Source organism: Limanda limanda, chromosome 20 (assembly GCF_963576545.1).
Source record: "Limanda limanda chromosome 20, fLimLim1.1, whole genome shotgun sequence".
In the NCBI taxonomy this organism is placed as follows: Eukaryota; Metazoa; Chordata; class Actinopteri; order Pleuronectiformes; family Pleuronectidae; genus Limanda; species Limanda limanda.
The window spans coordinates 18,228,453-18,245,581 of record NC_083655.1 but is presented as its reverse complement, the minus strand read 5'-3'; the positions used below and the strand labels follow the sequence as shown (position 1 = coordinate 18,245,581).

The 17,129-nt window shown below is 47.3% G+C and overlaps 1 protein-coding gene across 1 annotated transcript in view; it reads right to left on the bottom strand.

Annotated features, from left to right (window-relative positions):
- zeb1b (zinc finger E-box binding homeobox 1b) overlaps window positions 1-16,793 on the bottom strand; it is a 49,294-nt gene extending 32,501 nt beyond the window's left edge. Inside the window, exon 1 of the mRNA XM_061093893.1 lies at window positions 16,703-16,793. Within this exon, the coding sequence (XP_060949876.1) occupies window positions 16,703-16,760 (58 nt within the window). The 5' untranslated portion in view covers window positions 16,761-16,793. The remainder of the gene's footprint in view (window positions 1-16,702) is intronic.
- Between the last annotated feature and the right edge of the window lie 336 nt (window positions 16,794-17,129).

Here is a 17,129-nt window from a genome sequence, read left to right as displayed (position 1 = left end):
TCGATCAGAAACCCCGTCTCTCTGCCTTGGCAAAGAGAAGCGTTTTTTTTATTTTTATAATGGAAACAAAGATAAATGGGGTGTCCGCCCTCGGTTGTCCTGCTCGGGCTAAGTAACGGTGACAATGGGCGGGGCCAGAAAAGGCTAATTGGATGGAGCTATAGGACGTCCTGAGCGCTCAGGTCCCCGGCACTTCACTGGCCTCATCATTAGACTGACTGGCTCCTGTGGCCTCCGGCGGAGTGCTGTCTGCACGCCCTAATGACCGCTGACTCACTCAGCACGCAGCATCGCCGCCACATTAGTCCAGCCCAGAATAGCCCCAAATAAAGAGAGATGAGAGGGGAGGGTGGATGCTGGGCGCCCATACAGTCTTGTAAGGCATCACTCTAGACTACATACATAGTTGTGTTGTGTTCAGCTCTATTATAAACCACTCTGTGTTGCACTCATTGCATCTGATCTATGATATTTAATTAATTTCAGTATAAACTCAGACTCTATTTTGACAACTTTGATGGTCAACTCCCCTGTATTTGTAATTGCTTTGATACTACGGGTTAATACTGGACTTAAGTATTCAAGTTTTATTATAATGAAAGATTTTTTGGGAGAGCCATTGTCAAACAAATAGTTTGTGTGTTAGTGAACCAGGACAAAGACAGAGCAAATATACCGATGTGAATAAGTGTCAATTGACAATTGACAATACAGTTGATATGTTTAAAATATTCAAGATTAAGAATGAACGCTGAGGGTTTAGACTTGATACCAAACTTCACAAGTAACAATAATGATGAGAATATAGGCTGACAACCATTGATAAGTTATGATAGTGACTTTATAGTTTGACATTTCGGGCTATATGTTTATTTCACTCCCGTGCCGAGAGTTAGATGAGAATATTGATATTACTCTTATGCTTGTACAGAACGTATGAAGTTACAGCCAGCAGGCAGCTAGCTTAGCATAGCTTGAGGACTAGAAACAGAAGTGGCTGCAGGTTGTGGCCTCAGATTTTGCAAACAGCCATGATAGTGAGCCACAAGAAGAAGAAGAAGCAAAACAAGCATTTATTTCCCCAAACTATACATTTAAGGGACAGAGCAGAGCAGAAATGAGAGGCTGAGCACAGCAAATGAAACACTGTGTGGAACAATATGGAGCCTGGCTCACCAGAAGACCATGGGTTAAATGGGTTGTAAAACTCACATGATGGCAGGACAGAGGACTGCTCTGTATTTAACTGACCATGGGGGGCAGGAGGATGTGAGAGGGAGGGATGGAAACAGGAGGAGTTTTGTACTGTTGTCTCTCCATAGAGAAGATAAATTCGCAACAAACCTTCACAATCTACCAAGCTAGGAAGGTGGGAAGATCCAACTAATTTGAATGATGGATGAGATAAGTTTTGGCGTAAAAAGTAAAATAAAAGTAAAAAGAGGAGGGGTAGTTTTATTTTTCTGAATGGTCACTTATGAGTAAATGTGTGTACGACAGAGAAAGAAAGAGAGAACGACAGGTAGACATGTGGGAGAGGTATTCATAAAAGCAATTTGCTCTGTGCAGCCCAGAGACTGTATAAAAAGTAAGGAGTAGCTGCTGTGTTTTGGGTTTAATAGTGTCATGGTGGGCAGCTGATGTTTAGAGTGTTCGTGTGAAAGACAGTATAGCGCGGAAAACTGATGAAAGTGAGCATGTCCACCTGGGTGTCACGTTTATCACTGCCAACTGGGGCCGATAAATACCTACTGCCTACCAGAGTCATGACCCGGGAATGAAAGCCAATTGTACCCTTTCAAACTGAAGACAAAAGCCAGATGTGAGTGGGTGTTTTGGTCCCGTGTGAAAGGGGCTGAAGGGAGACAGGGGGGGAGACAGAGAAAGAGTGGGAGAGAGACAGAGAGCGGACACATCTGCTTGGGATTTGGGTGATTTCACCTTCTGTCAGGAGCGAGAAAGAGAGACAGCAAAGTGGAGCGAGCGTAAAAGAGACACCGCTTTACTAAAATACAACAACAGAGTGCGGTATCAGCCAAAAATACTCCTCCTTACAAGTCTATACTGTGTATCGATCACCTCTGTGCAGGGCTTATGCAACATCACCACCTCAGTATACAATGATGGTGAAATCCCTGTGTGCGAGCGGAGGGTTTGCACAGCAACCTGCTCGCCCTGTTGGAAGAGTAAACTCCTCATGTGTGCCACAGGGTCCTTAAATCAAACTGCACAATGTGAACTAATGGCCTGGAAACACTGGGAGAACTGAGCCCGCATAGACCCATATATAGAGACAGACACGAGGAGAGAGTGCAAAGGAGGCAGGAGGAGACGAAGGGACCAGGCGTGTTAAATGTTTCTTAGAAGGCCTCAACAATGGAAATGACTTAGTGATGAGAAGTCTTCTGCATTCATAAATCTAGAGGAGATGCAGAGCAACATCGAGCTGAGGCGGAGAGCCAGGTAAAGAAAAGCAAGCAACAGAGCGGAGCCACGATGTGAGTGAGACACTTCTGAGCGAGATTCAATCACCTGTACTCTTCATCGTCCGACTCTCCTCTCCTCACCTGCTCCTGCTTTTCCTCCCCTCTTTGTCCACCGTCAACTCCTCCCCCTCTTCCTCGCCTGAAACCCAACGCAGCACCATTTCCACTGGGACTCTGATGTGAGCCCGGAGACAGCCAACCTTAATCGATAGTGCCAGGTTGCCAAGACAACCTTGATTTCCTGTCGCTGTTTTTGCCGAGCGCCGGTGATTGTGCCGGGTGTCCGTTGCACCTGCCGCCCTCTCCCCCCTCCTCCTCCGTCTCCTCCTTTACTGTCTCATCAAGCGCTCCTTATCCCTCGCCTCCCTCCCTCACTCCTGCCCTCCTCACGCCGTACAGCCGCCATAGACAAAAAGCGAAGACAGATATACAAAGGCAAAATGGATTAGACCCCAGAGGTTAAGTTTCAACAATCCAAACACAATATTGAATGTGAGGCTGCATACACACACACAAACAGGCACGCTCACACACTTTGAACAAACACACAGACACACACACACACCCTGCCATCCCTAACAAAAGCAAGCTGTGACAGCTATCATATCTACCTTAGAGGGTGATGTCATTGCACCTGGGGAGCATTTACTATCAGGCCCTCTCTCTCTCTATCTCCCTGTCTCTCTCTCACACACACACCCTCACCCCCTCTCTCTTTAGGAGGGGCTGGCACCTCCTGTTTTTTTTTCATTAATGGAGAGCTCATTAATCGTGGCTGATAACGAGGATGTGGGACAGGAACATGATTAAGGGGCTCTCTCTCCTTTAGCTTGGCGCCCTTGGGGATAAACAGCCTAGGGTGGGTGTGTGTACGTGTGTTTCTTGTGTGGGCCGCATGTTAAAGCAGGTAAAGGACATACACCCACTGCTATCTCGAGGACATCTGTGGGATAGGGTGCTACATGCTTTTACTTTTAAATGATTACAGTCAAAGTCAATAATCCCTTGTATCCCACTTAGAATAGTACCCATGCTCTTCCCTTAAAGATCTCACTGTGTTCATGCAGGATTCCTTTAAAGCCACATCTGCAAAATGGACTAGGGATTCAGAGAAACAAAAGTGAGACTTTAAACAAATGTTTTAAAGTCTCATAAAGTTTATCTTTACTTATACAACACACGTAGGCTGTGACTCCTCAGCTCCCCAGTTCTGAGGTTTTACTCCTGCGAGATGAGATAATCTGATGGTCCATGTCAAACTATGAATATACCGGGTTTTGAGGTGACAACACTTTTGTGCTTTATCTTGTAATTTGTCAATTCAACAGTGTGTCAAACCGAAATGGAGTCATATTACTTACTAGAGTGAACAATATGTATGCCCCACTGGAACTAATATTTCAGTGTCGACCATGCTGTAAACTATGAAATTGTTGATTGCAAGTTAAGAGAGTTAGGTGTGTGTGTGTGTGTGTGTTCATGTGGGTTTGTGAAAATGTTTGCCGGAATTCTCCTGTTTTCTTTGAGTCAGGATTAATCTGTTTCAGCCTTAAATGTCACTGAAGCACCCATAACCACATTCACTGAGTTACAAGAGTTAATGGCAACCTTAACCGTGAAGGGACACTGGGATACATGGGCATTATTATGCTGCTTACATTACGAATGTGCAGTGTTTTAGAACAAATGTTCAGTTCTGGGTCAAACAGGAGCAAGTAACCAACATATAAGGACAGATACAGTTTTGTTACAGGTTCAGGTACAGCCGGCGCCGATTAAGTGGGTGGGTGCTAGTGGGTTTTTGGATCAGTGGAAAAGGGTAACTCTCTATTTTGTTGAGTCCTCAAAACATACAAAATATCAAGGAAGGAAACAACAGTAAAAAAGAGGCCATTAAACAAATTTGATTGAGCAACACATAACATGAAAAAATAAAGTGTGTAATGTATAATTACAGATGAGTAATAATGGGATTTAATGCGGAAACTACTGAGGATAAAATAATAATAATAACATGTTTCTGTCTTCCCAAGTCGGACCTGACCTACAACTGTAATGGACATGACTGATCCACTTACACAACAGTATGTGATGACGTCTCAGCCAAAGAACACAGATCAGTCTACATACACAGGGGCTTTGTAATTTAGTTTTACACACACATTAAATCCAATCTGTCTGGACCAGCACCCTAATCCCCTCTCCATGACCATGGAGGCAAGCAGACAGTAATCCTCCATTTTTGTATATTAATAGCCAGAGTCTCAGAGGGGGCATCTCTATATATCATGATGTATGTTTTATTAGTTGGTTAATCTGCTTGTCGATCAAAGGACCTGGTCCATTTAAACCTGGGTTTTAATAAAAACACAGTCAGCCCTGCCTGAGGGATAAGCTCCCCAAGGACAAGGGGAAAGGCATCCTGGGATTCAAACGACTCATCATAAACAATAAACAGCTTTACATCAATGTTATCTGTCAAAGGGCAATACAATTATTATATGGAATTCCGGCCTTGGCTTGTGTTCATTCCAAAGAAGAGGGCCAGATGAAGGGTGACCCGAATGTAAGCCTCCCGTAATGCTCTTTTCAATCAACTCTAATGTTGTTTCCGAGTGTACCTCAGCATCAGTGACTGCATGTGTCTGTAATAATCTACATTGCCCTGAGAAATCCTCCCTGTCCCCCTGAGGAGTGTGCTCGCAGGACGCTCGGGAGGAACAGATCTGGTTAGAATGCCGTTCCATGTCAGCAGACAGGGCCGGCGGAGTGAAGGAGAAAGAAGAAGGTGAGATTCCTTTGGATCTGAATCACGTTGGAGTCGTCTCCTCGCCTCTCAGCCCGTCTAGACGCTGTGTCACTTCCACACCCCGGCGGACATCTGCCCCGATTCAATAGATTTATCAGACAGCCATTCGATTAGAAGGGCACTGCCTTAAATTAGCTGACCGGTCGGGTAGTGATGTAGGTATGGAGGACAGGAGGGCAATTACATCCCACAGGTCACTGTCCCTTCTGCCTACCAATGGTCCTCAGTCACAAGGAGCACTGTGACAACTGATATCATTTTAACTATACCAACTAGTGATGCAATAAAACTGGTCCACTTGTAAAATTTCCACATGTAAATTATTTGACTCTAATACTGAGGCATCTGTCATCAGTTTGCAGGCCCAGTTTTATGGTAGCCATCAATCAACGTGACTTCCATTGGGTAAACAAACAAACAGCTTTTAAACATCTGGTCAGGAGAGAGAAAGAGAGAGAATGAGAGAGGCACCCCGTGGAGATGTGAGGTTTTTCCTCTGAGATCTGTTGATTAGAAGGAAGGATAGAGGGAAGCACAGAAAAAGCAAAGGAAGCATTTCAGAGACAGTTCATAGTCAGGTCAGATTTCAGGTGGAGGCCAGGAATGCACTCACTAACTACACTTAACACACGGAGCTACACAGACACACAAATAACATGGTCTTCCAATGCACTGCAGCCAGGCCATGTGACTCTCATGGGGTAATCTCATGGGAGCATCCCCCACCCCTGATCTCCCTGATGGACTGTAACAACAGGAAGTCAGCTCGGCCTGCTACATCACACCAAACCACACCTACAGACCACTGCTCCCTCTCTCTCAAACACACAGTACACTAAAAGAGAAAAGTAAAGTAAAAAAGAAAACGTTCACAACCACGCAGAAAGACACGTATCCACAGCTCCCTTGCACCGTATCAGCCTTCCTCCTCATTTATGCTTTGCGTTCACAGAGGCCATTTATCAGTTATCAGAGTTAAGTCTGAGTTTAATCCCTCTAAAAGTGTGCTGTGTGTCGCTGAAGAATTGATGGCACGGTGCCCGCTGCTGCTGGCATTGGTGGCGCGCGAGACGCGCTGCAGCCTGGCACTGAAACAAGGACAGCCCAGGGCTGGCAGGGGTGGAGGTGGGGCGAGCTTTTCAGTGACTGAATAGCCCTTGTTTATCTAGGTCCCTCTGGGAAGTCAGGACACTGCAGTGAATAGGGGCCAGTTAGCAGTGATGGCATAATAAGACCGGGTGGATGGGGTGGGGGGGGGGCGGGGGTCATTGAAATTCAACGCAGACCACTGTCAAGACAAACCACCCTTGCCAGCTGTGGCAGCGACTCAAAAGAGCATCGAGGGGTTTCTAAGACTGAGGTTTTGATAAACAACGTAGCATTCTGGGACCAACAAGCTTTCATGTACCGTTGCTTAATCGTCAGAAATACTTGAGGTAAATTGACAGAAGTTATCTTTTAGAGGATAGAACTGCTTCACCAAAGCTGAACAAAAGAGACACACAAACGTGTCAAATTTGAGTCAAAGAGCTCCTCAGATGGGTGACAAAGACACGACAAACAGGGCCTTGTCTTTGGGCCTGTGTGTCATACTGTGCCCAGGCAGAGGTGGCTGGAATCACGGGTGAGCCACCAAGAAGACACATGAGCCGTTTTCAGACATGCACACTGCAGAAAGTATGCAGAATGGCTTTGCCCTTCACATATGAAGAACGCAGCAGGAGATTTTCCTCTCAGACACATTCACAAACAACACAGGAATCTCCGGAGCATTCAGGTGAGGGGTGGCCCAGCAGGCGGAGGCGGGATATAACATATAACTTCCGCTGCTGATACCACACATTTTTGTTTATAGTACATTGACATCAGCGTCGGCCCTTATCAGCAACAGCTCCCTTGACATCTCTGTCTGTGTCAACACCACTTTTTCATACTGAGATATTTGTATTCTTTTGTTTTTTTTCAGTTTTGTGTCTGTCTCGTGTTAGAAATGTCCTCAACTATCCCAATCACTAACGGTGAATCCTCCCGAGGATCTCCTGCTGCAGGAGAAACTCACAGTATGTCCAGAGCTTCTCTCTCTGACATTTGCGTTCTCACGTGCAGCCCCTTTCATTGTTTATTGCAAGTCTGAAAGCAGCTAAGCAGTGTTCCTTAACCCTATTTCCAATTCTGTCCTGGATCGTGAGGTGCACAGTACAAAAAAGGGACCATTCATTCCTGGGCTCGACCTGGGCAAACTCTTTTTTTGAATGTGTCTGAAAAGGAACGCTATATATCTTTGCACTTTGTGTTGTGTGAAACAGTTGGGACTGCATCGTAGCAATGATTCTCTCTCCAGGCTTTCATGTTTTCTGCCCCGGTCTGTGGCCTCTGTAGCCCCTGATGAGGAGCCTTAAATAGGCTGCCACAGGTGCTGGGGGGCCGGGGCGGGCGAAGGAGGACGTGGGGGTGGCCTGGATGGGAGCAGGGCCGCAGGAAGCCTCTTGTTTTCACAGAGATAAAGGGGCTTTCAGGTTGCATCCTGGGCCATAATCTCTCACACACTTCCTGGTTTTGTTCCCGGTGAGGCAAGAGAAAATGACAAAGTAACCTTCGCCCAGAGTGGCTGATCGATAGCTTCTGATGAGACAGGATGTGCGCCTGCCACTGGTGGATTTGACGAGCATAAAATGACAAAGAGACAGCATGGCTTTTATTCTGAGCTGTGTTCATTAATAGCCCTTGATTTATGGGTTCATTTATTCCGAGTGCTGGTTCATTACTGATGATGATTATAAAAGTGTGCATATAATTTCTCTCCTGACCTCTTCATTTGCTTTTAGAGCACGATTAACATTGTTCCAAGCTCTTACATTCTAATTACAAAAAAAGATAACACTCCCTTCCCTCAACTTCGAGTTCCTCCTTAACCAGTCACTTAGTGCTGGCCTTGTGTTTAAAAAGATCCATTTACCAGAAATTTGCATGAAAGGGGTTTATTGAAAAGTTGGCATTGAGGAAAGCACACCAACTTCACACGAAAAAGAGACATTCACCTTCACGAAGAGAGAAGAAGCTCCATTCCTCCTCTTTCCTCTGCACTCCCATTTTCTCTTTCTATTCTGAACATGTCCTTCTTGAGAAGGCCAGCGTTTGACCGTGAGCCACACCCTGTTCTCCTGCCAGAGGAAACGTTCAATCTCGGCCTCCCTGGCTCACTCTGCCTGTACTTCTGGCTCTCTCATACTTTTGTCAGGTGTTATTTATGAGTGCTGTATAGCCGGGTTGCTGCATGCCTACAGCACCTGCTCGTGTTGGAGAATCAGAGCCAAAGCAGCTGCCAGAGAGAGGAATGAGAGAAAGAAAGACAAGAGCAGAGAGGAAAGAATACATGGGACTCTGGAAGGGGCCGATCAGAGAGACGCTTTATGAGAAAGACGGTGGGGCGAGCGCATGTGGCTCTTGTTGATGTTGTAAGAGCACTGGCGAGCGAGCGGACACGTCACGCAGCTAATGACGGGCGTTATGATGGGAGCAGTAGGACAAAACAAACAAACAAGTGATGAGCAAGTGCTAATTAATGATGTTGCTCAATTCGAACATGATCAATTAAAGGGCACGCTTCATTGAGTTGCGGGGGCAAAGCTCCAGGCGGGGGGGGGGGGGGGGTAGGGGCTCCTGTCAGCATGAGTAAGAAAGCAGATGCATGATCGCCTGGTTATGGAGATCCGAGGGTATCTACTCCCTTCTCTTCACTACACACTACACACTACACACACACACAACCACACACACACATTAAATTCCACATTACACACATTCACACTAATGAAGGGAACAGGCTTGGGGAGGCCCTGGTATGTTTTAACTGTAAACACCTGAACATTGGCTGCAGTGGAGCTGAGCCAGGACAGGTGGGCTGAGACAGGTCAAAGGTCACTGGCTTGATTCCAGTTCCCAGAGTTAAAGAGACCACGAGTCAAAAGAACTGCACAATGTACTTTGTGCTTGGTGGTTTGGGGTATTTATTTATTTATTTAAATATCTCTGTCCAGACAAGAACAAAAAAATGACTGCAAAGCTCAAACAAGCATGCTGGGCCAGTATGTGGTGAGATAGTTTCCATCAATTATCTGTCAAATAATAAGAAAGTTGTGAGCATGCTCAGTAAGCTTATTCTTCTTTGGCTGTAGTAATTTCAAAAACAAAACAATAGCAGCTCAGGCTTATTTCAGCTTATATCTATTTATCTTTATATCTTTACATTTCCCTCTGTTTTGTCGACTTATCCAAGACTTTTCTGGCACACGACTCAAAGCTTCGGTAAAGCTGTAACGTCATTGTTTCCCAAAGGCTCCATTTGTCATGTTCACATGGATACACCGAAACTGGAGTGTTCAGAAACCCACACTTTGGAAGGCGTTCGTAAAATCTCTGTTGTAGTCGTGAGAAGCCAAGAAGGTTGTTTTACAAAATATCCGTATTTGAGTGGACAGGGCATAAATCTATAGTTTGGTCAGCAAGAGCAAGAACACAATCGCAACCCATAACTCTATTGTAAAGACCATCAAATCTAAAAGGTTTAGTGTGACACTAACTATGTGTTAAAGCAACACACAGGTGGTAGGAGTAAGAAACACATGGAGTGATGCAACAAGGGAATAAAGTGTTCATTCACTGACAGGTATTTCTCAAACAGCGGCCAGGCCTGTTGAGTCTCTTAAGGGAGGAACTTGATGAAACCACATGATTTCAGACTCAACAGAAATGCATGAGAACAAAACACCAGCATTGTTAGGAAATACAGAGCATTCCTATACTGCAATTACCCTCGGGACAGAAAGAAAAACACCTTCATCCCTCTGTTTTAATCTGTGTACTGCTGTGAAGATGCAGCATCAATTCAATCCATGTTACACATAAAGGATTCCCTATGTTCTTTATCCTCTGTTCTTGCAATTTTGTATTTCTTATCCAAAGGACATAATGTAGCGCCTTCTTCAGTAATAGTCAATGAATGAGTCTGAGCTCGGTTGCCCCCTTGGGTTAAAATAATGTCTATGGGTTAAATGGGGCGATGTGGATGCTCCATGCCCCCCCTCTTCTGCCCTCCCTCTGTTTTCAGCCGGGCCATTCTCCTCTCATTAATCCAGTGTGGATGTTTATCCATGATGACATCCAGCATAGCGGCCGGCCTTCTTTCGGACTAACAAACAGGGTGACTAAGGTTTTTTTTTGTTGCAGGAGCTGTCACAGGGCTAGCCTAGCTTAGCTAGCTCAACCCACATGCTTGGGGGGACGGAGGGCCACTCCATTTGTTAGTCACTGTGGCCCTCGGGACGACTGGAATCAGTGTGTGAATATGAATGCCTACCCCCTCAGGAGGGCCATTATCAGTTCTGTGTGCTATGGAGAGGAAAATCAATATGATCATCATAACGGTCTGGCGAGGAGCCAGCCACTCGGCTGTGTTCAAAGCACAGTACACGGCAGCGGATTACTCCTCATCTGATGTCATCTCATTTCATCCCTGTAGACAGAAACACCGTGGGACTATAATAAGGTCAAGGGACGTTGAAAAGGGACTACACCTCCAGCCTTTACAGCATGTCACATATAGGAAGACAACAAAATAAAAGGATGACTAACTGACAGTCAAGTGGTCTGAAGAGACGCTACACTAGTAGTCTGAGGTTTTGCCACAAACACAAGCTCGCGCAAATGCCCCTCACTGGGCCCGCCTCCTGCTTCTTCTGTCAGTCCAGTCTTTTTCATTAACTGCTCCTCTGAGGACCACAAGAAGGGGAGGGGACAGATGGGCGGGAAGGGAGAGAAGAGGAGGCAGTGGTGATGATGGGGGAGCAAGGAGGGGGGGGAGACCGACCCAAAGGGACTCACTGTGGGCCTGAGGAGCAGCCACCAAATATACATGATTAAAAACACACATCAACACACAGCGCTGGGCACAGTGAACACAACATTCACCTGCACCAGGGCGGCAATTTAGAGGTAATTTCTCCCTCTAGTATACACACTGCTAGAGAATATTACATCTCACCCCCCCACACCTGTAGGGAGAGCAAGTAGAGAAGACAAGAAAAGCTAAGAAAAGGAGGAGGAGAGTTCCTAAGGTTGAAGTCATCTTGCAAACGCACCTGTCTGCCCATGACTCAGCGCTTTGGGAGTCAGCAGAGGAGGCTTCTCTGCTCAGTTAGTTTACAGGACACACTCGACTGAGCTCTCCTCCCTTCGCTCTCCTGCAACAGATACCTGCCTGCACCAATTCTCTGTTTCAGTATCAGTGTTTAGGTTCAAGGCCGTCACACAAACACAAGTCACCTAGGAACAACAAGCACGTTGTGTCTCATGACGGCAACAGCTCCGGTTACTACAGTAGCAAAAAACGATCTGCCGTGCAGACAGGAGGCGGCGCGGGCTGCTACTCCGGGGGGGGGGGGGGCGGGGGGGCCCGTTTGGCTGTAGAGCAACGGTTTTGTTTTTGTTCAGTTCACTGAGCTGACACGTCGCTACAAGCTCCCACCGCCTCATCCCTGCGCTACCCCCCAACCCCCTCCTTACCCCCCTTTTATTCGACCCAGCAAACGCAGCCACTCTGGATATGTTTGTCCTTTCAGAGACAGTGTCGCCGATCTATGGACGGCTGCGTCATCGTCGGCTGGGGAAGCCTCCAGGCACGCACACCCAATCACGTTGTCCTGTCATGCAGATGGACCCCTCTTGGCCCGAGCCGGGGATTCAGGGGGAACTCCTGCCTGCTGTGCCAAATTAAGCCCTCAGCCTGACATTAAAAACAGCACACTGGGTATAGCGTACACATTGCCACTTTAAAACACACGGGACAGAAATGCCACGGGGACGCATCAGTGTTAATGTTGTGGCGAGCGGGCGTGACGCAAATGTAAGCTACATTTCTAAGACACAAAATGTCACAGAGAGAGTGCCGCGACACAGGCTCTCGAGAGCCTGAGGCCCGCGTGAGAGAGGGATTTGATGAATTCTGTGAACGTTCCACAGATTCCTCCCTCGCAAGGACCTTTGGGAAAAGAATGGGTCATATGCAAATGGCATGCACAGTATGGAGGAGAAGTTTCCCACAAGCCGAGTGTGAAAAGGGCTCTCCCTCCCCATGCCGGGCCCGCTGAATGGGCCTTTTCTTCTGCCACTGAAAGTGTATGAGGTAGAGCAGGCAAACTGCAAAGGTAACTAGGCTCTTTCTCCTCAGGCTTTCTCACTAAGGCCTGAACACACAATGGTTCATTTAAGCATTCAGCCACACAAACCCCAATAAAGCACATCCAAGCGCAGTTAAGGGGGTTACTGAAACTGACTCTGGGTTTAAAACCCCTTCTTTACCTTTTTATAGGCTAATGCTCTCAGCCTCCATGGGAGCAGCTAAACATTAAGCTGCCTTAACCGAGGTGGGAGTGTGGGTGTACATCACGTAAGTTTGATGGTCAGATGAGGACAGGTCTCTTCCCAGCCCGATTGATGTGGAGGGATGAGCCTGAGCCCAAAGCAGAACTTTTTTCCACACTGGTAATAAAAACAACGGTTGTTAACTTCACCTGTACAGCGTCTAAATTCTTAACGGGCTATTTTTGCTGATGTATGTCCGCAGCATACCATACACCTTTACTGACCCGTAGGTCCATACAGGTCTGGGAGATAGCTGCCATGTGTGTCAGGCTTTTCATCCACCAGCACCGGTCCCACAGTTGTCACCTGTTGTAAAGTTCTTCAGTCACCTCGGCCATTTTGCACCAACTCCCTCCATCCCCCCCTTTTTCGACTCCACAGGGAACATGGAGCCCACGGTTTCAGGGGTCAGAGAGGAGTGGGTGGAGAGAAGAAGGGAGCTACACCCCCCCCTCTCCCCAGCTCCTCTCTTCCCCTTTTATTGAACAGGCTTAAACACAAACACAATTGGACATGCCGAAAGCCTCACAATGGCACAGGGGGGGAAAGTGAAGTCATACTCTCGGCACGCATGGGTGCCCAGGTCAGGGGGCAATCAAAGGCACCCCTGGCTACTGTGTCTTAACCCCCCGAAATAAAGGACCGGCTCTGGAAGGAGGAGTGACAGAGAGACAGAGGAAGAGAGAGAGAGAGAGCGAGAGAGAGAGAGAGAGAGAGAGAGAGAGAGAGAGAGAGAGAGAGCAGAGGCGGGCGGGGGGGGATTTTCTTCTTACTTGGCACTTTCAAATGAAGCTGCTAAGGAAGTTTGTGAGCAGCAGTGAGATAAATGAGAAATGTCCTCCTCTGCTAAACTCTTCACAAAACAGGGGGAGGACCTTCTAAATGTAAACAGATGTTTAAAGAACTGAAGTGGCATGTGGACCGAGACAATCGCCACCTCCTCCTAGAACCCAAAACATGGCTTTTTCTACCAAACAAACTGTAGCTATCACTAAAACATGATCAGTTTCACTCTTGCTACATGTGGTCATATTCTGTAGTTTCTACACAGGGTGAATGAGGCCAGGGGCACTTAGTTTAGTAAGGTATAGTTTTACCAGGCCAATAAACATGCTCTTCAACATCACATGAGTTGTTGCCAAGTGCCGAGCCCACAAGCTCATTTTCCTTATTTGCTGCGTGATTCATTAAGGTGCAAGTGTTATATGAAATAGAGACAGAGAAGGGGGGATATGGAGGGAGAGAGAAAAGAGAAGAGTCAGAATATGGGGACGAGACCAATGACATATGTTGATATTGTCAAATAAATAGAATTCCTTGCTGCCTGCGTGAGCGCTTGTTTCAAAAGTGACTCCTAACACCGTCCGGAGAACATTGACTACAGCGCCGGAGCTCGGGTACAAAGCTGTCCCAGGACAGGCCTGTTTATTTTTTCAAAGAATGTTAATACCGGGTGCATTCCTCTATTCCCAAATTGCTGTGTTAAATTACCGTTGCGCGGAACGGCTTTTATTCCTGAGGGGAGCGGACTGGGTAGAAGCGTCAAAGGAAGCCTTAGTATCACACCGATTGCAAACACCTGTCATCCTGCGGGCTGTTAACACCTCTCTGTTTACAGCGGGGGGGGGGGAATGGAGCTCACCTTGATGTCAGCTCCCCCAGCGAGCCCGGGACACGGCAGAGCCACTGGCCATAACAAGCCGGACACAACCTGAGGGCTCCCTTAATTATACGGAGCCCCTAACACTGGCTAGCTAAAGTTTTTTTTCACCCTATAAGTAGTGAGTGATTTGTGGCAAAACCAAGGCTGTGAGGACATGCAACACCAGCCTTCAATTGAATGTTAGAGAGGAGTTCTCAAAACACAAGAGAAGTTGATTTACATGACAGATCAGCTGCTTTGTCAGACGTGAGGACTTCAAAGCACGACTTCACTGCCCTTAGAGGCAAATGGAGCTTAAGTGAAAAGGGAACACATCTGTTTAGATACAGATGTGACTTTGAATATCAATAGGGCTGAGTCATTTGTTACAAAAGTTTAGTTAAAAGTCAGTTAAGTTAAAGAGGGAAAGAAATCTACATTTTTAAAGTGGACGTCCTGATGTGTCTCCAGATTAGTAAACAAGACTTCCCTTTTTTCTAACAAGGCAGAGAAACATTCACACCTTGACAGCAGTACCGTTAGCTGAGGTGTGGTCCGTGTGCGTGTGAAGCAGCGCACACGCACTCCAGGCACAACAACGCAAAGAATGACAGAAACGAAATGACGGTGAAGAGCATTGGATTGCATCAAAAACCAGGACAAAACATGTTACTCTTCAAATCCCTCTCGGGAAATCCACACGACACCTAAACGGCACCCGAGCACACATTTAGCCTCCCACGGACCCGACTGCTTTTAGCACCACAGAAACAATCCGCTTCTTCTCCTTTTTTTAATTCTACAGGCTCGTTTAAAAAAAAAAAAAAAAAAGAATAACACCGAATTCCCAGCATTGCCCCAGTTCCTTAAAGCAACACGGGGAGGCACAAACACACGTGCATGGCTGAGTTTGATGGACAGCATTTGTCAGGGCCACCTTACTTTCTCGATATAATAATTAGTTAATAATGAATTTTAAAAATACGTTTAATTCAAGAAAATGCGGTAAAAACAACTGGAAAAAGTCCTTTGAACATCAAAGTCCTCAAGCCAAGTGAGCGTTTTCAGATCGGAAGAATGTGGCAACAAAGTATCCGGAGCTGAAGAGAATTTTACTGGCTACTTTAGAACCACGTAAATAATATTTTCACGGCATAATAAGGTGCGTGAACCCCCCCCCCCCCCCCCCCCCCGAATATGAACATAATTAAAACGCATCAAAGAAATTGTTTTTAATTAATTCTGCAGATTCAGTTGAGATAAAGGGGAAGTGGAAATACAAATAATACGAAATAAAAGAGACAAAATGAGTGTTTGAGGTTTCGATCGCGACCTCAGTCCGGCGAGAAATCACGATTCCCAGCGCGCGACAGGAGAGGATCCGCTGTCCTTATATGGGCTTCACGCGCGTGAGATGTCCCTCTCTCCCCCGGAACCTCCGCGTGCAGCGAGCAACATCCAGGTTCCTGCTGAGCTCCAACACCTCACCCCGGAGTCCAGCCCCTGAGCCCGGACACCGTGAGAGGCGACCCGGGGCCCGGAACACTGTCACAAGAAGTTGGGGGGGGGGGGGGGGGAGGGCGACGGCGAGGGGAGTCGCTCAGGGACGCGATCAACACAACAACTCGGATCTGTCCCACTGCCTCGACACACTGTGGCAATGTCGTGGTTCAACGTGAAATGAACTCGAAGCCGAGAATTAAAAACAGGAAAGCAGGTTTTTAGTCAGCGCTCAGCAACAGTGTCCCGGGCGCTACCTGCTGCCTCCGAGCACCAGAAAGAAGCCCAACAATAGTTTTACATCTCCTTCAAAAACACACCAACGATTCCCACAAGCTCGTTCGACTGAAGCAGAATTATATCTAATGTGTTTTTCCAACTCGAAGTGTTCAAAAACAACCAGTCCGTCGAGGTCCGCAATAACAAGCAGGGGCAGCCTCGTTTCCCCCCCAACGAGACAGGTCCGAGTCCGGTGGTGGGCTTAACAAAAAAAAGTGGACATAATGGGAGTAAATCAATGAAAGCGGGCGAAATAAAGAGGTTTAAAGTGAGTGAGGGTGGATAGAGGTGGAGTGGAGGCAGGAGCAGGTCCGGGGACCGCGGGGTGAGGTGCGTATAACGGTCCCCGGCGCGGCGGACCGCTAGGCGGAGGGAGAGACGCGACAGCAGGTATAACGGTGCACCGCTCAGGCGCTCGCTGCTTCCACTGCACTTTCTGAGACTGGCAACTCGACTCTCCCGCGGAACAAACTTTTCGCTGAAATTCACCGGTGGTCCCGCGGACCCGTCTCCCGGAGACAGCGGCTCCTCCGTGGAAGTAGTTTTTTTTTTTTTTTTTGTACTCACCGCTGTTCCTCCTCGGGTTCGCCTGCTTTCTGCGCTTACACCTGGGGCCATCCGCCATGATCCTTTCGTTGTGTCTAAATGCTGCCGGAGAGTCACCTCCTCTCTCACCCCTCTCCCCCCCACCTCCACCCCCCCTCTCTCTACCTCCCTGCCTCCCTCCCCCTTCACCTCCCCTTCTCCGCACCTGGTTTACGACACTCCGCTTTACGACATCACCTTCCCGCACCTCCCCGACCCTCGCTGCTGCCAGCGCCGCTCATCCTGGATCCTGGAAGTGAGAGGGATGGTGACTGCGTGTTGTTGCTGTACCTTGACAGCCTGCTAGTAACCTGTCCGGGGTTTATTCCTCTAGAAGATGTTTGATTCTTCATGTAATGAGTAAAGGTGGAGCTCTAGGTGATTATTTTTAACAACACATCAAACTACC